The sequence below is a fragment of the Hipposideros armiger genome, unplaced genomic scaffold (assembly GCF_001890085.2).
Source record: "Hipposideros armiger isolate ML-2016 unplaced genomic scaffold, ASM189008v1 scaffold_10, whole genome shotgun sequence".
Taxonomy (NCBI): Eukaryota; Metazoa; Chordata; class Mammalia; order Chiroptera; family Hipposideridae; genus Hipposideros; species Hipposideros armiger.
Window position 1 is genome coordinate 5,223,079 of NW_017731360.1, and position 19,391 is coordinate 5,242,469.

Sequence of the window (19,391 nt, forward strand, 5' to 3'; positions counted from 1 at the left end):
TCTGCCTCGCCCAGGAAGAGCGCAATGATGGTGCCAACTTGGGCCAGTGAAGCAACGTCCTCCACAACTAGACTGAAGAGCAAAAGGACAGCAGCTTGTCTGTTCCCCTTCCCCCAATTCCCCAGCGCTGTTCCCATCCCCCAATTCCCCAATAAAAATCTTTTTAAAATAAATAAAAATAGAAACCAGATAGATTATTGCAATAGGAAGAGGGCCTCAATTTAATCGGGGCGTGATGAGGATGAGACGAGCCCAAGAGATATTGAAGAGATAAAATTGACAGAAGTTAGTTACTGATTGGCTATGGGAGAGGGAGAAAGAACTGATACATTTTGCCTAGGCAACTGGGCATTGTCATTCATGGAGATAAGGATTGAAGGAGGTTTAGGAAAATAGATCAAGTATTTCATTTTGGACACACTTTCGAGGTGCCAGTGGAATCGCCAATAGAGATGTACATCACTTTCATACCAAGTCTGAAACATGCAGGCGGGCCTGGGCTACTAGTATTGATCTGGGAGGCAGCGATATCAAGGTGAGGAGCAGTTGCGGGGGTGAGAAGAGGGCTGAGGGGAAGCCTGTAACTCGGCGACTACAGGGCTGACTCATTCACTGAGGCGAGGGAGCATTCCAGATCTAGAGTCTAGGAGACCCAGCTTTGAGAAGGAGCCAACGAGTTCTGTTTTGGACATATTTAGTGTAATTGCTGTGATAAAATCCAGACTCCTCATGGTCGAAAAGACTTTGCCATCCCCTCCAGTTCCTCTCTTGTTCCTAGCTCCATGGCTCGCCTTGCTTCTGCCACGTGGGCCTCCCTCTGTCCTTCAGGTACACCCAGCTCATCCCCACCTCAGGGCCTTTGCACCTGCAATTCCCTCCACCTGGAGTGATCTTCCCTTAGGATGGCTGGGTTCCTTGTCAACGGGCCCCTCTTCAGACAGGCCATCTCTGACCCCCTTATTGGAGAGTAGGCCACCCCCACTCCAGTCACTCTTTTCCCTTTGCCCTGTCTTATGTTCTTTGTCACCTCTTAGAATGCAAACTTTGTGAGGGGCTGAGGACTTGTGTATCTGTCTTGTTGGTTGCCTACCCATATCTAGAGCAGTGACTGGCACCCAGCAGGTGTTCCATTAGTACTTGAGTTTAGTGGAGACGTATCAAAGGCCATTGGATACAAAGGTCTGGAGCTCAGAGAAAAGGTCTGTCCTGGAGGTATACACATAGGAGTCTTGTGTGGGGTGTGGTGCTCTAGAGAGAATATGTAATGGAACAAGATGACCTGAAGCCAACCCTTTCCGGGTCATCTTCTTACATTGTAAAAGTCAGGGGGAAAGCTTTCAAATGACTGCAAAGGGGCAGCTATTGTGGAAAGACAGATGGAATCCCGGAACACAGAGTGAAGGTGTTTCAGGAATGAGGCAGGGATCAGCTCTGTTGAATGCCCTGCTAATCTAACTCAGGACACCAGCGCCCAAATAATGCCTGTCTGGGCAGTGGGGATTGGACGCCCCACCCCCCAAAAATAGCAATGCCAAAACTTAAGCATAATCACGGCTATTGGATTGGATTACATTAAGTATGTAATGCAATAAGAGGACATAACAAATGTGCTTAGGAAATACAGAGCCAGCATTTTCCGTTTATCCCTGACACTCCTTTTGGAATGTATATGAGTTTCTAGAAGGTATCCTCAGTATTCTCCTCAGAGAGAACCGAACCTTAACATAATCTTATTTATAATAAGGATGAGCTCTGCCGGGTGGCCAGTTTCACCCCTCACGCATGTGACCTTAAAAGCCTCATACAGCTTCCTCGGGGCCCCGTGAAGGTAAAAGATAATTTCCACCAGCTCCAGTGCCAGAGATGATGTTACGATAATTCAGGTGAAAATTAACATACACCCGAGCTTCTGGGCAGGAAGAGGTGAAAGGAATTCAAGGGTGGGTTTGTAAAGCCTCTGCTTCCAGCTCAGCTATAGCATTAATCAGCAAGGCTGCCTCAATTTACGCATCCGGAGACACACAATGAAGCAAGAACAATCTGATTGGGCCTCTCCTGCTTGGGTGAGCACTGCTGGAGAAAATCACCCAGCCAAGCAAATTGGAGCTGCTACAAATTCATGGTCACTAGTCTCAGTCGAGCCTGCCACAATGCCTACCAATCCATCTGTGTTTCTCAAGTCAGTCTATCCTCTTCTCCGTGGAAGCTATCTAAGCATTCTCCACTCTTCAACCCGTGAACGCCCCCTCTCCTCACCTTGCACTTGAGAATGACCTTGTCTCCCACCTTGCAGGCGACATTTTCAACTTCCAAATACCAGAGACACCAAGCCTGCAGATCATCCCGGTTCCCATCCTTCCTCTCACCTTCCCACCTTTTACAACAGAGAGGCTCACCCCTCTCTCCCATCAAAAACCAACCCTGTACATCTGAAGCTGCCGTTGAATCATAGTACATGTCAACTATAATTTAATACATATATAGTCACGGGATGTGGAGTACAGTGTGGGAGTGGAGTCAAGGGAATTGTAATAGATAAGTATGATATCGGGGGTGGGGGCGGTGGATTGGGGGGAGAGGTTTGTCACTTTGTGAGGGATGAAAAGCATAACTATGGCATTGTTTTGTACAGCTGAAACATAATAATAATAATAACAATTATTATATAGTAACAATGTCTATAGGCTCTAGATCAGGGACGTTCAAGCACCTTTAAACTCACAGTTAGAAATGCAACGCAGTGCACACTCACATACACACTCACACATAATTGAAACACACAGTTCACAAACAGTACTTAACCTTTCCTTCTTATAACACACTCACGTATTTTCCATTGTCTTCCTTTTGTTTTTCTTTTTTCTGTTTTTCTTTTTCTTTTTCCTTTTAGCACCCAGCTCGGGACCCACCACATCCCTTTCACTACCAGCCATGAATGGGCTGCAACCCACTGGTTCAAAAATGTTGCTATGGGTTCTCCCTCACCTCCCACCCTCCGGGAGCCTCACGCCTTATGTAATTCATCCTCCTTTCAGCCTCTCCCCTTCTGCCAAGCCCTTCCTATCAACATTTACATCTTCTCAGGCCTCTGATGCCTTAGAAGTAAAGATCTCTCTTCACACCTCACATCTCCTTGCCCATTCTCTAATACTCCTCTTCCACATCCGGACTTCTTTGACAGCCCGTCTCCCCTGGCTGTGGCCATTCCTCGCCTCCCAGCCCCTTGTCCCCCCATCCATTCTGACCTTGGTGTCCACACCACCTGGAAACTGCCCTCACCACGGTCACTAATGAGCCTCTTGTTGCTAAAACCCAGTGGGTTTTTTCTGCCTTCTCCACACACAGATGCTCAGCTGTATTTCAGAACAGATAGCCCTTCCTCCTTCTGGGAACCACTCCTGTTTTTCCTCCTCCGTGTTGGCTGCTTTGTCTCCATCTGCCCCGCCAGTTTCTCTCCATTCTCTTGCAAGTTTCCATGTGGTGTTTTTTTGTCTTTGCCAACTCGATAGCTCTGTTGTTTGAAGTTTGGGTTTCCTATTAAGACTGTACATTTCCCCCACATCTTTAGGGACCAACTTTATTCTTTTGTTAGTCACCTCTTAATTTCCTTAGCCCATATTTTTATTTAGGGTGTTTATCTTTGTACAGAATTGTGGTTCGTTGCATGTTAAACATTGTAAATATTGAACTGTAGTCACTTGCAAATACTTTTTCTCCATTTGTTCCTTGCTGTTTAGCTTTTACTTATGGTGATTTTTGAAATCCAAATGTTCTTCTTGTCTGTACTTAAAAATATCATTTGCCTTATGATTTCTAACTTTGGAATAATGCTGCAGAAGCCCTTTCCCCACCTCTTCTGCACACATTCCCTGTATTTTCTTCTTCTATTTCAGTAGAAGAGGTGAGGGAGGTGTGGTACTAATTTCTTCACAAGCTGGTTAGCCGTTTGCCCAAGCATCCTCTATTAATCAACCTTTCCCCTGCTAATTTGAAAAGCCTTCTTCATCATAGACTAAATTTTTAGATGTCCATGTCTGTTTCTGGATTTTCTTTTTTGGTTCTGTTGACCTCTCATTTGAAGCATGCAATATAGATTTTGTTATTACAGCTTTATAATATTTTTTAATATTATAAAGGAAGGAGTTGGCAAGCCCTCCTTCCACTGGGAGAAAGTAGGTGTCATGGCTGAGAACTTGGTCTCTGGAACCAGGTTAGATGGGTTCATATGCCAGCCTCATCTCTTATATGCTGTGTAACTGTGGGCAGGTTACTTGAACCTGGACTCAGTTTCTGCATCTGTAAATTGGGGATAATTGGGGATAATAAATAACCCTCAGAGGTTTGTGAGAGTTAATGAGTTAAGACATACGATGCTCTTGCAATGCCAACTAGCACCTCATATGTTATTATTTCTCATCTCTTGCAAGGAGAGCTTGACTATTTTCACCTGTTTATTCCAACAGATGGATCTTACCATTGTTTTAAGTTTCAGGGGGGAAAATATGATATGGGTCTTGCCTGGAATTATGTTAAATTTATGCAATGACTTGAGGATAATTGTCATCTTAATATGAACTCATCACCCAGGAAAATAGTAATAGTTTGTCTCTCATTTTTAAATTTTCTTTTCTGCCTATCAGTAAAGTGTTATTTTCATTATATAGGTCATGTTTGTTTATTGTTTTAGGGCTGAATTTGATTTATTAGCACTTTGCATGTAGGATTTTTTTTCAATACTGTGGGTGTGCTGGTGTGTAAGTAGGTGGGTGTGAATATGTGTATCACACATACTATTTTATGGGAGTATTTGTATCAAGATTAATTTAAATAGCATCACTATTATAGTTTTGTTTTGTTTTGTTTTTAAAGTTCTCGCCATGAAACTACATACTAAATATTTTCCAGTTTCCTCAGGTTTTTTCTTCCTTCATACAATTATGGTAATTTAAAATTTCCTGGGAAATTCTCCATTTTTGTCAAAATTTCAAATTTATTAGTATATTATACATACTATTCTTTTATAATTGGCGTATGTCCTTAACTTTATTATCCTATCTCTGTTTCTATATCTTCTCTCTTTTTTATTTCTTCAGTAGACCAGTGGAAGTTTATCTTTTATTGGTCTCTTCAGTTATTTTCTTCTGCTTTTATCATTACTAAGTTTATTCTCCCTTCTCTCCTTAAGCTTATTTAGTTATTCTCTTTGTAACTTTTTTACTTTAAACACTCATTTCACTTCATTTCTTTATCATTTAATAATGAGTAAGGCTATGAATTTGCTCTTAAATATGGCTTTGGCCTAGTATCATCATCAGTATTATAAGCAGTCTGTATTGACAGCTTTTGTTTCCTCTTTGAACTCAAGAACTTATTTAGGAAAAAGGTTTTATTAATTTTCAAGTGATTAGGATTTTTCTGTATTCTTTTATTGTTGATTTCTAGTTTATTTGCACTGTGAACAGAAAATGTATCCCAACAGTTTTTGCTTTGTGGGGGAATTTATGGAGATTTTCTTGCAGCCTAATATGAAATCCATTTCTGTAATATTCCGTGGGCACTTGTATACAACGTAATGTTCCTTGTTTGAAGTTAGGGTTTCATATAACACATGGACACTCATAGTATTTTACAGATCCTCTTTATCTTTATTTACTTTTGACTTCAGATGAGTATATATTTTTCTAATTCTTGTATTTTTTAAAATAGTTCATTTTGCTTTGTTCAGTGTTTTGGGGCATAAAGTATCATAACTGTTACATCTTCATTTTGGAATGTGAGCATCCTCCATTTTTAAAATATCTTTGGATTTTGTTTAGCTTCATCAGGTAAATTATCATCTTGAAAGCAATGAAGCTAACAGTGACAATACCAGAAGAAAAGATAATAAAAGAAAGTTTTACAACAAGCTGCTCTTATTATCTACTCAAGATCATATTCAATAATAATCTGATATTATGCACAATAATTATGCATCTGTATTATTTTTGAGTTTTCCACCTAGTATCATTTTTCAAAAGTCTGAGCCATGTGAAAGCCCTCTGATTTAAAGGTTTATCCAAGATCAAGATCCATTTGCACAACCTGAAAACTACTTCAGAACGGGAAAGGCACCTCATCTACCTCTTTTAACTGGGGTGATCAATAGTGATGAGATCCAATCACAACACTTTTTGTTTCCCTCGTTTGTACACTGAGAAGCAAAGTCTAGTCTCTAACAAAAACATTCTAGTGTAACATGCAAACATAATTTTCCAGAGCCGATAAGATAGACCTTTGTAGGACAATGCACACTCCCTTTTTCCGTTCTTGTTGCAGCAAGTCTCAGTTTTCTCTTGGGATGGAAAACCCAGCTTTGTGGGGCCATGTTCTTTTTCTATTAGTGTCAGTTTTTCAGCTCCATCTTTTTCTGGTGCAAAAAGAAATGTTTCTTGGTAGCTATCCAGAGGACTCTTGGCCTGAAAAAGAGATCATCCAAGAGTTTGGTGTGATATTATAACATCCAAGGGTCTGATATTAATATTGAAATCCTTCTTTTTGTAGTTTGCATTTGCCTCCACCAGTAGTTCTCAGATGCTGGCTGCTGTACATAGGATTACCTGGGAAGTTTTTAGAACCTACGATGGCCTGGCCATTGGTAAATTTTTACGCTCTCCTGATGTGACATCTAAGCTATCTTGGCCCACTTCCTTATTTCTGACTATTCTGAGTCACTGTTTAAGCCTTGTTTCCTGTCCCAAAATGAAGGGTATATTTTACCAGGATGGGTGAACCTGTATACATTTATTCTTATAAATGACTTTTTGTCTTTTTTTGTGTGTGTCTTATTTTACACTTCCCCTTTTTATGCTTCCTTGTTATTTCTTTTGAATTCATTTTGTTGTTTGTTTGTTTGTTTGTTTGTTTGTTTGTTTGATAAACTGACCACCATGCTTTTTCCCCTTTGGTAATTTTGAAGATAAGCTATTTATAATCTACTACTAATTACATCTAACAGCTACAAAAACTTGCTTTTTGGGCTGGCTGAGTGGAACGTTGGTTGGGAGTTGGCTTGGGACGCCAGCTCTGAGCAGCAGAGCCCCAGTTCAGATCCCACATGGGCCAGTGATGCTGCGCCCTCTATAGCTAAGATAGTGAACAGCAGCTCTACCTGGAGCTGGGCTGCCATGAGTCGCTGGTGACGACGTAGGTGCAGTCGGGCTGGCTGGCAGCTGGAGTGCGCTTTCGTTAGCTACCATGAGCCTCCGTGAGCAGCTGTCCAATGGCCGGCAAGCGACTGCCTCACCTGGGAAGAGCGCAATGATAATACCAACATGGGCCAGTGAAGCGACATCTTCCACAACTAAACTAAGGAACAAAAGGACAGCAACTGTCTGTTCCCCTTCCTCGATTCCCCAATGCTGTTCCCCTCTCCCAATTCCCCAATAAAATCTTTTTTTTAAAAAAAACTTGCTTTAACTTACAGTTCTCAAATTAACCATAGAAGCCATATAATAGAATTTCTTGCAAGATGAGGAAATTAGCATATCTCCTTGCTCCCACTTTACTCTTTTTTTTTTTAAGATTTTTATTGGGGGATTGGAGGGATGGGAACAGTGCTGGGGAATTGGGGGAAGGGGAACAGACAAGTTGCTGTCGTTTTGTTCTTCAGTCTAGTTGTGGAGGACGTTGCTTCACTGACCCAAGTTGGCACCATCATTGCGCTCTTCCCAGGTGAGGCAGATCAGTCGCGGCCTCTGGACGGCCGCTCACTGCAGCTGCTGGCCTCTCACGCTGGCTGCTGGCTACATACGATAGCCCATGGCAACCCACCGCCACAGGGACTGCAGCCTATGCCATCGCCGGCGACTCATGGCAGCCCAGCTCCAGGTTGAGCTGTTGTTCAGCATCTTAGCTGTAGAGAGCAATGTCACTGGCCCTCATATGTGGGATCTGAACCGGGGCCCTCTGGCGTCCCAAGCGAGTTCTTAACCATCGCGCCACTCGGCCAGCCCCCCACTTTACTCTTTATGTCAATATAATCTGCAATATTTTACCCCGGGGCTTGGGCAGGAGTGATATCTAATACCTTCTCTTCCAAAGAATAATAATTTTTGTTTTTGTTTTTGTTTTTGCTTTTGTCAGAAATATGATAGTATTGTCAAAAGTACACAATCTGCTGTGGATTGTGAAACACATAATGGTTCCGTCTGTTCTAAGATTAAAGATAAAAAAATTTTCACCAGAATAGAAAATAAAGAAAAAAACTATGATATTGATCATGCTATCCCTATGTGTACTGAGCACACTCTGAGTTTTATGTACATTATTTACAGTTTTCAAAATAAGCCAGCACTTAGAAATTATTAACCTTACTTTACAGATAAGAAACATGTGCTCAGAGAGATTAAGCAATTTGCCCAGAGTCACCCAGCTGGTATAAGACACAGCCAGGAATTGAACTTGGTGGCAGTGGATTCTAAGACCCTTGTTCTTTTCTGCAACCTCCAAGGGTAGGAGATCCAGTGCTCTGGGCAGGTACTCTTTTGGTCTTCCTGTAAACACAGACTGCACAGCAGGCAGAAGGATCCCGAGACCTGTTTCAACACACTCAAGTGGCACAGCCTACTCTCTCTACAGTGGAAATATATCACTTCCATTTTTATCCCTAACCGAAGATTGTATTCACCCAACTTCGTACCACCACACAGCATCCCCAAGAAGAGAATTCTCAAGCACCCTCCTGCACTTTTTAACTTTGCAATGGCAGTATTTGAGAAAAGGCAACAAGAGTTGTGTATTTTAGGATTCCAAGACTCCTACCACATGTTTAAGATTGTAACAAACATAAACACAAATCGAAGCTGTCTTAAGTGTCTGCTCTCATTGGGTTGAGCCAGTGAAGCGGTGGCATTGCACAAAAGTCCACTTGTTCTCAGGGAAGGCACGGAGCACTTTCCTGGGGAGAAGGGAGGCCCGTCTGTGGTTACCGGTCTCTGGTTTCTCATTTTCATAGCGATGGCGCTTTCCCATAAACAGTCCCTTCTGCCCAGCGTGCTCTTCCCAGCCTTGCCTGAATGAATACCACTCCTTTTTTCACATCTCTGCTCATCGGGTGCACCTTTCTGTCCAGCTCCGGCCCCTCACAGCTCCCTTAATACAGTTTATATTTTTACTTTTTTGTGGGATCTGGCCAGGACTAAAACCCCGCCCGGGTACGCCTAGAGGGCAAGTTCGCAATATCTTGGGCCTGGCACTATGGGCTAGTCAAAGAGCCAAAGAATAATAATTATTACGCTTGCATTCTGTTTTATAACTATGTTTATAGGAATTCTTTAGATTATTTACTATATGGTTTATTTGCTTGTTGCCAATGTTTTTTTTTTATTTTTTATTTTTTATTTTTTATTAATGATAACGTTTCCATACTTGAGTCCTTCATTTTGATTCATCTCTTGGTTCTGTAGAAAATATCTTCAGGTGGCTTTCTATGAGTGTTATGTGAATAATATATTTTTGAGATCTTTGATATTGGGAGCTGTTGTCTTGGTCCTTAACAACTTGGCTAGGTCATACTCTTTTCTTTTCTACATTAAATAGGGACAGATCTGTACTGTGTCTAAGAGAAATGCATTGAGGATCATGGCACAGTATTTTTCCTTAGCTTCCAGAGCTGCTACAGGTATCCACCTATGTTTACAGACTGTGGTCAGTTCTGTTGGTTGGGTCTTGGAACGGGATGGGGATGTGAAGCACCTCCCACGTGTTCATCTCATCGTCTTTTCAGATGCCATCAACCATTAAATACTCATTAATTCATTCAGCAAATATTGATTGAGCACCTACAGCATGCCAGGGATTGTGGGAGCCCTTAAGAATTCAGAGGAATCGGACAGAATCTCTGCTCTTGTGGAGTATGTGTGTGTGTGTGTGTGTGTGTGTGTGTGTGTGTGTGTGTGTGTGTGTGTCAGGGAGAAAGAGGGACAGACCATAAACAAACAAATGAACAAGATAATTTTAGAGAGTGATAATTAGAGGTGCCATATGTACCTCCTCAAAGTGGTGTCCCTGGAGCTTTACAACATGGCAACACTGGAAAAGAAAAAAGAATCAAGTGATAGAGTGATGGAATGAGGGTGGGGACTCGTGTAATGTTAATTAAATTCAACTCTGCAGCAAATCCATTTGTTCACATGCTACAGTACCTGTTATGATCTTCCCTCTGAAATTGTAGCACTTTTCTTTGTCTTCGGTTTGCTATGATCTTGTTCTAGTAGGCGGGCCACGTAATTTTTTCCCCTTCTGTCTTCAAGGCCGTTGGCTCTGTTAGGTTACAGTTCCTCATTATTTATATTATGCTCCCAGCTGGATGACCACAAAGGTGGAGATGGGATAGCTGTATGAGGGCATCCGTGTCCAGCCTAGAGCCCCCCAATTCAGTGTATATGTAATGGTTGGGGTCAATAGATGGATCTTCAGCAAGTTCTAAGAATAACCCCAAGGACCCCACTGTTAGACTTGGGCCTGGTGAGCAGTACTAGCAGTACTGGGAGACAGCTTTGAGGGGCAGCTAAGAGTGTGGCCCCTGGAGTCATATGGGTTTTAATTTGCATGAATTTGCATAGATTTGTATTTGCTGTTACCGTTTACTGGTATCGTGACCCTGGCAAGTTGCTTAACCTCTGTGTGCCTCAGTGTCTTCATCTTTAAATGGGGTTAATACCAGTACCTACCTCACAGTGTTATTGTGACAGTTAAATTGAGTAATTGATGAAAGTGCTAAGAACAGTGCCCACACTTAGTAAGCCCCCAATAATGTATAATAATGATTACTATTAACTCTGTCTGTGTTGCCTGAAAGCTTTTTCATGTCCTCTCTCCCCTTGGCTTAAACTCTTTCTATACTTATAAGAAAATACAGAGATCATAAGGGGTAAGATTGACTGTGGAATGTGTCTGGGGACCAGGTTCTTTGCTGACTTGGATTGGGAGGGCTTTGCATAGCAGGTTGAACCTAATGCAGAAAAGGAGAAGATGGGTGGAGTCAGAGAGAGGAATGAGAAACTCAAGGAGTCAAAAAATTCCTTTGTTTTGTGTTTTTCTTTTTTTCCAGACATGATTTTATTATTATTTTTTACCTTAGCTTCATTATAATTAAGTCAAATATTTAATTATATAGTAAAAATGTTTAGAATGAGCCTGGATTATTTTTGCAGTCAAAAAGTTAAATATTGCTTACATTTTGAACAATTATCACTCAGAAACCTATTACTCTAGTACAATTTTTATTTGGGGGCTCATGTCCAGTCTTTATCCATATATAAACAAATATTCAATAGCTATAATCAAAAGTATACATGTAATTAAATCTACCATTTTACCTAAAATATGTTTAATATTCTTCTTTCTACAAGGTCATATTTATCACTTTAATAATTGCATTCAAACAGCTTCACATTAAAAGCTATAATATACCTCACATTATTGAGCTGAATATAGATTGTTTACATTTTTTCTCTAGTAAAATTATGTCACTATAAATATCTGTGTCCGTGTGGCTCTTTTTCTTTTGAATTAATTCCTAGAGATTACTGAGCCAGAATATTTTAATAGTTTTTTTGGCTGTTGATAAGAATTGATATACTCCCTTCCAAAAGGATTATATCAACTTTACACTCCAACTAGCAATAAATACATATGAGTTTCTGTGAAGCCTCAGCAGTATTTTTTTTCTTTATTTTTTTCCAGTGTAATGGACTGTGTTTTCCTATTAATTCTATTTTCTCTCATATGCATTCTCTGAGCATACTCTTTGCTCATCTTGATGATGTTCTTACACAATTAAAAAAGCTCTAATTCAATACTAGTATTTGCCCTTTCGCATATTTGTTGCAAATTTTTTTTCCATTCTGTTATTTTTCTATTTAATTTTGGTTTAGCGTTTGTTGGTTTTTTCCACCTACAGCACTTTCCTTGCCTGTACCTCGCTCGCTCCAGGGTCTGTTAGTCACTGGCATGAAAAGGGTTTCAAATAAGGATTTTTAGAAAAGTGGAGCCTTAGGGTAGAGTAAGAGAGCTAACAGGATGTGGGCAGGGCACTGTCACCTCTCTCCCCCAGTTTCTTTTTTTTTTTTTTTTAGCTGAGCCATCCTGCTACCTGTTGGCAGCTCAGCGGCTGCTCAGCTTGGGCTGGACTCGAACCGCTGTTGCTCAGAGCTCACACTCTTGAGCGAGCTCTTAACCAACTGAGCCACTCGGCCGGCCCTTCTCCCCCAGTTTCTTCCAAAGCTTTGGTCTCTAAAAAATGGTGCTTACCCAGCACCTCCTTGGCATAGTTTTGTAGCTTTGAGGTTGTCAAAATCTCCACCCAAAATGTTTAAAGGAGAGAAACTATCTCCACCCTGGTCCCCCCCGCCCCACCGGGGCAACACCACCAGCTGAAGGGAAATAGGGGCTGTGACTGCACTTAAGCTTGAGTGAGGCTTGTTCCCACAACGCCAGGGACCAGGAGCACGAGACACTGCCTGGGGCGAGCACACTGAACGAGGGAGAAAGGGCCAAGACAAGAGTGACTCCGCCGTGTCCGCAGTGTGCCAGAGGGACCCTGCCCAGAGCCATGCCCAGCATGGAACCCAGCATGTGTCCCACCCAGAGCTCAGAGCCCAGCCAGTCCGGCCCGTCTCTTGTGTCACCCTTCCTCTCTGTTGCTCTTTGGACTAAGGAAACGCTCCCCTGCCAGCCCGCAGTGGCCCAGGCAGCATGCCGGGGACGCTTACTGACCTCCCCTGCTCTTCTCTTCCAGTTTCCTGCTTCTTCAACTTCACCAGTCCGTCTGGGATCGTCCTGTCGCCCAACTACCCAGAGGACTACGGCAACCACCTCCACTGTGTCTGGCTCATCCTGGCCCGGCCGGAGAGCCGTATCCACCTGGCCTTCAACGACATTGACGTGGAGCCTCAGTTTGACTTCCTGGTCATCAAGGACGGGGCCACCGCCGAGGCCCCAGTCCTCGGCACCTTCTCAGGAAACCAGCTCCCCTCCTCCATCACCAGCAGCGGCCATGTGGCCCGCCTCGAGTTCCAGACTGACCACTCTACAGGGAAGAGAGGCTTCAACATCACCTTTACCAGTGAGTCCTCCCTCTGTCCCCAGCTGACCATCCTTCCAAGCGTGGGGCTCCGAGGATGGCCGAGGGTGCCCCGTGCAAGAGTTGATGTGCAAGGTTGGGCCAGTTGTGGGGCTTTGCAGGGCTGTAGTGCCCAGGCCTGCAGCTCCAGCATGAGCAGGAAAGGCATAAAGCGCTGGCTGCTGAGCAGGGTACGCTCTTCTGTGGGGTCTCTCTCTTGGGCATTTATTCCCTATAGGTGTGAAATTGAATGTAAAAGGAGCCTGGGACCTCACTTCTTTCTCCCATCCCCCGCCTCCTAGCAGGCCCAGCTAGCACCGGGAAGGGCCCAGGGAGAGCAAGCATGTCATCCTCTCAGTTTCTGATCCTCCTCTGGTGTGCTCTCCCAAGGCCTTGAACGCCCACTTACTGCTGACTTCAAGTGTTCCACCGGGGCTGCTCACACCTGACTTTGCCGGGTTCCCATTCCCACAGTCAAAGCAGAAATAAAAGTCTGGAGCAGCGTTTCTGTTTGGCTGTGAGGCTTCTTTGAGCCAGCTCTTGGGGCCCTTTCTCATTGGCCCTCTCAAGGCCACGCTCCAAATGTTGTCACCTCCAGTTTCAATCCTGGGCCCCTTCTAGAAGCAACCTGAAGCTCGGCGTCGATGACTCTTTTCACCTCTGTGTCTCATGGGGTTATAGTCAGTGTAGGGGTGGGGGCAGAAGCTTGGAGACCGAAAATAGCAAGCTGCCAAAGGCAGCAAGGGGGCTTATCAGGTGATAATAAGCTGTAGACCCTGCGACCTTGGCAAATAGTCAAATGGGGTTAAAGCTAGGTCTGCCCAAGCGGTTAACCAGATCCTTTCCAAGAGGCTGCTTGTGAAATGCAAGTTCAGGCTCCACCCCCCAGACACAAACACACACACAGCTGGTGTCCCTGGTGCCTTTTGACAGAACTGACCTCCCCCCAACCTCCCCTCCCCCATCCTTGGCATAGAAGTCGTGCCTCCTTGTCCCACCTGTCCCTGGGGTCTAGTTGAACTGAATACCAAATGGTGGGCCACTGGGGACCTCAGATTCCAAGGGACCACCCAAACTAAAGCCCTTCCCTGACACGCCCCTCAGCACCCTTCTCAGGACCCCAGACTTGCTAGAAACAATCAGCCTTCTCAAGGCACGCCCCCTCCAGGGAGGGCATTCCTGTTCCTTGCATCTCCGGGCAGGAGGAAACAGCCCAGTTCTCTCTTCCACGCAGCTCTAGCTTTTAACTTATCTGTCCTCATCCCTGCTTCCGCACGAGACCACGAGGAAAGGTGGGGAAACGTATCACTTACCTTCCCCTCCCCTCTGCCCACACAGGGTCTGGTACTTGGTAAGGATCAGTAAATGTTTACTGAACGGGAAGGTCTATGAATGGCTCAATGTCTTTCTTCCCTGGTGGGGAGAGAAAGAGTAAAAGTACACAGGGAAGCCCACTTGTCCAGGATGGTGACTGCGGAGACCTCTGCAGGGTCCAAGTAGGTGTGGACACCAATGGGTCACCTACGGCACAAATGGGTGCTCACAGTCACCTAGGAAAAGCACATCCTAGTAAGTCCCCACTTTCCAGGAAAGGGGCAACTGCTGCGTCCTCGGGAGGAAGAGGCAGAAGGCAGGGGCCCTGACCTGAGGACCAAACTCTTACCTCGCATTTCTCTCCAAGACTTCTCCACCTTGTAAAAATGATCCATATCCAATACGCAAATACTCAAAACAACAGGGCAGGCCAAAGACGCAGCGCAAACTGCCACCCAGAACCCCCCACCCAGGAATGATTCTGGCCAACATGTCACAGGCATCAGATATTTTTCTGCGCATCTACACATAGACAGTTGGATGGATACATAGGAATCATTTTTTTAAGTCTAGGCCCCTTCATCCTAGGGCTGATGAATCAGAATCTCTAAGGACCCAGGCCCTGGAATCTACATTTTTTACAGGCTTCTGAGGTGGTTCTGATGCAGATAGTGAAACAATAGTTCACAGACAAGTGTCCAGAAACTAGTGTCCTCTCCCCTGTAGGGTCTGCATCTCCAAGGTCACATCCCAACTGATGATCAGCTGGGCTGAGCTAGAGTCTGCCTGGTGTTGGGGAGCTCACCTCCCAGGCAGCTGCCTCCATAGCGAGAGAGCACTTGGTGCTTCCCCTTACGATGACTTGAAATCTGTGTCCCTGTAACCAGGACCAGAGACCCCGTTTCCACCCCTTGAGCTCCTTAGAGGTAACCTAACCCTTCTTCCACTGGGAGCATCTTCAACAGTGATGATAATAGCTCCTGTTTACTGAGCACCTACTGTGTGAGCACTCTGCAGTCATCACTGCTGACCTCACACCAAAAACTTCCTAAGTGAAGATCTATCGTTTTTCACACACCAGGAAACTGAGGTTTGAAAGGGTACCCAGGTAGAACTGGGTGCTATTTAAACTCTTGACTTAGAGCTGTTGCTCCCAGATGTTGAAAATAGCCCCATATCCCTTTTCTGTGCATATGTGTGTGTGTCTGTCTACACATGTATACATGTATGTGTACACATGTACATGTGTGAGTGTGAGTGTGAGTGTGTGTGTGTGTGTGTGTGTGTGTGTGTGTGTGTGTGTGTGACTGATACAGTTTTCAGTAGACAATCGCCTGGACTTCTGGCTTCAAGCGCCACTTTTCTTCCCACTCCATGTTTCTAAATGTCATGAGGACAGCCTCATGGTCATGGTTCCTAATGAAGAAAGGTTGGGAGACTGAAGTCTGGGCTGACCTAGGCTTTGAATTTCAGAGGGGAGGGTGTTGTCATCACAACCATCTCCATGTCAGATGCCCGCACAGCTCTCCTTCAGTAAGAAGGATCACCAGGTTTGCAAGCGACTTGCCTGCAGCAATACCCAGCAGCCTCCAGGGCGGCTCCTGCTTCTGCCTGTGCAAGTGTTTTCATCACTAGGGAATGTCAGAGGCTTAGAAACTGAGTTCCTTAAAGTGGCACTTGCCCGTACAGCCAGGGAACCTGGGTCCACTGCAAAACCACCGTCCTTCAAACAGCAAAATTGCCAACACGGGGTGGCTTCTGAGACTTGAGTGTGAGAACTTTGGCACCCCTGAGGGAGGAAGGCTGGGGATGTGTTTGGCGGACATGGAGCGGGAACGGGAAGGAGGAAGGGAACCCAGACTTCAGGGGCACTTACCATCTATCAGGAGCTGTTGCAAACATTCTCCACTTGCCTATTCATATCCATTTTTATTTTATTTCTATCCCAGAATGACCCTGCCATTGAAATATGATCTCATTTTATAGGTCAGGAAACAGAGGCTCAGCCAGATTACATAAGTTGCCCAGAACCATGTAACTAACAAGAGGCAAAGCTCGATTAAACCCGAAAGGGTTCCAACTCTTTCCTCCCTACCCCGCTACCGCATTATCAATTGCCTGGGAGAGTGAGAGGCAGCCTGACAGAGGCAAGCGAGTGAAGGAAATGGCTTCAGACAGGGTTGACTCCGGGGCACCTCCTCTATGATGCTCGGTGTCTATTAGTGTCACAGGATTTGGAGCCCAGCTTACCTGCAATGTAACTGATCCCATCAAGAGTGCGAAGTTAAGAAAGCGTGGGATCCGTTTGACAATGAAGAAACAGATCTGCTCCTTATGCTTCCGTTTCCTCATTTGCAAACTGGGGTAATAATATCTCCTTCATGGAATCATTATATCATGTAAATGAGCTAACATGAGAACTACTTAGCGTGCTGCCTGATCTACAAATGTGCGTTAGAACGAAATCGGCTCAGGTGCTCAGAAAGGCGGAGCAAGTATAACGATGACCTGTTGGATGCCCGACATGGCACATCAGTCCCTGGTTCTAGGGTATCTGGCGGGTTATTGGGGAAGCGGTGGAGGTCTAGCATTCACCATCATAATGAGGCCGATATTCTTTGGGGGTCATCTGCACACCATCTCTGCCTAATCATGTCCTTGACCCCCATCCCCACAGCCTTCCGACACAACGAGTGCCCAGATCCCGGCGTGCCTGTAAATGGCAAACGGTTTGGTGACAGCCTCCAGCTAGGGAGTTCCATCTCCTTCCTCTGTGATGAAGGCTTCCTCGGGACGCAGGGCTCAGAGACCATCACCTGCATCCTGAAGGAGGGCAGCGTGGTCTGGAACAGCGCCGTGCTGCGGTGTGAAGGTACGTGCCTGCCTGCGGGGCTGGGGGCCACGGCTGCTGGTGGGAGAGGCTGAGCGGTGGAACGGGTGGCCTGAACCTCGATGGCCCATTTCCGCATTGCCACCCTCTCGCCCTCACACTGGAATCGCAGGGCCTTTATAGTACAATTTGCATAGAAATCTGAATTGTGGGGTGGCCGGATACCTCGGTTTGAGTGCAGTGCTCATAACACCAAGGTTACCGGTTCAATCCCCACATAGGCCACTGAGATGCGCCCTCCACAACTAGAATGAAACAACTACTTGACTTGGAGTCGGGGCAGCCGGATAGCTCAGTTGGTTAGAGCGCAGTGCTCATAACACCAAGGTCGCCGGTTCGATCCCCATGCCCTCCACAACTAGATTGAGACAACTACTTAACTTGGAGCTGATGGGTCCTGGAAAAACATACTGTTCCCCAATTTAAAAAAAAAGGAAGGAAGGAAGGAAGGAAGGAAGGAAGGAAGGAAGGAAGGAAGGAAGGAAGGAAGGAAGAAATTTGAATTGTAACTGGAGATTAAACTGTAACACACTAGTTCTAGACTGTCAGGTATCAAAAACACCTGTTTCAACTGGGAACTCTCGATATCACAGCCGTTAGCGCCCAGCTTGCAGTGCCTGCCCAGGGGGCTCCATGGGCCCAGAGCAGCGCTGGCAGTGCCATGAGTTCTCGCGTCTCCAGGCTGCCTGCCTCGCTTTCCTTCTCCACATGCTGAATTTCCCCAGTGCCCTGGGACATCTCCCAGGCTTGGCCTTTGTGGCCTTGTGAAGTGCTGCTTTGTTATCCTTGTGGTCAGTGTCCAGGAGACGAAGGGCAGACCCGCCAGAAGAAACACAGCTGGGAGCAAGCACAATGTTATTATGGCGTCTCCTCGATCCTGCCTTGCCATCCGGAACAGGTGGTGACTCAATTTCAGAGAGCAGCCACCTGTGCCACCCAGCTGCAGGCGTTTAAAACACAGATGAAGCTTCTTGAGGGCAGGATCATATCCAGTCTGGGTGCCAAGCACAGGATAGACCCTCAGTAAATATTTGTGAGTAATGGATGAGGAGAGCGGATCCCACAGGCTCTTGGAGGCAGTGACGGTGTCCGAGGAGGTCAGGCTGAGGTTCTGTCCTTTTGAGAGCCAGACAGCTTCTTCTTCTCCACTCACTTGATGGACAGAGGTGGAGACCTAAGAGACCGCTCTGCGTACCCTGCCCCCAAACCCAAACCTGAGCACCCTGGCTGGCAGGTGGGAAGGACAGGAGAACACAGAGGGGGTGTGCCTTAGGGGTGTGCCCCAGAGCTGACAGGTGGAAAGGAGGAGAGGAGGGACTGAGAGAACAGTGCACTGGCAGAGGGTCTGTGGGCTTTCGAGGCAGAGCGGCCTCGGCTGGAATCCCGGCAGGTCACCTTTTCCCTCTGAGCCTGTGTTTTTTCATATGAAAGAGGGTAGGGGTGATAATAATAAGATGGGTATATGAAGGGCAGTTCCTGACATAAAGTAAGTACTCAAAAGTGTTAGCTGTGCTCTCAGTAGTTGACCTGTCATTTGCCCCATCTGTAAAGTGTGGTTAATACTGGGAACCCCCTTATGGGGCTCCCATGAACAGGCACCGCTCTTAGAGCAGGGTCTGGCAGAGGCAGCACTCCAGGTGTGTTGTCTGTGAGCGTTAGTTTACCCGAATTTTCACCATTTCCTTATCAGACCAATCCGATGAGTACTGCTTCACTTGGGGTCAAGTGGTGCGTTTCTGTCCTTCCAGGTGCCCCAATCATGACATCAACTGACTACTCTCTGCCCTCCAAAGTCCCATCATGAGGTCCACACAACCCCACGTGCCATTTTTCCCCAGCGGAGTGAGCACTTTTGGAAATTACATGAGTATTAGAAAAATAAAATGAAACTCGTAGCTTCACCTCCTCCCCGCTGTGGATGGTAGATTAGGTCACCCCCTCATTGGCAGCAGTGGGATAATCGTGCGTGTATGATGATGTTGTTAGCAGATAAGCAGATGACTCTGCAAAGCAGCCACGCGGAGCCCAGGGTCTGCAGGTTGTCATTCGGCGGTCATGCACCTTTCCTCAGTCCGGCCCCTCATG

General features: G+C 45.5%; 1 protein-coding gene across 1 annotated transcript in view; it reads left to right on the forward strand.

Annotated features, from left to right (window-relative positions):
* Positions 1 to 19,391, forward strand: part of CSMD2 (CUB and Sushi multiple domains 2) — a 634,343-nt gene that overhangs the window by 398,909 nt on the left and 216,043 nt on the right. The window contains exons 13-14 of the mRNA XM_019657596.1: positions 12,779 to 13,105; positions 17,094 to 17,288. Coding sequence (XP_019513141.1) covers positions 12,779 to 13,105; positions 17,094 to 17,288 — 522 coding nt within the window. The remainder of the gene's footprint in view (positions 1 to 12,778; positions 13,106 to 17,093; positions 17,289 to 19,391) is intronic.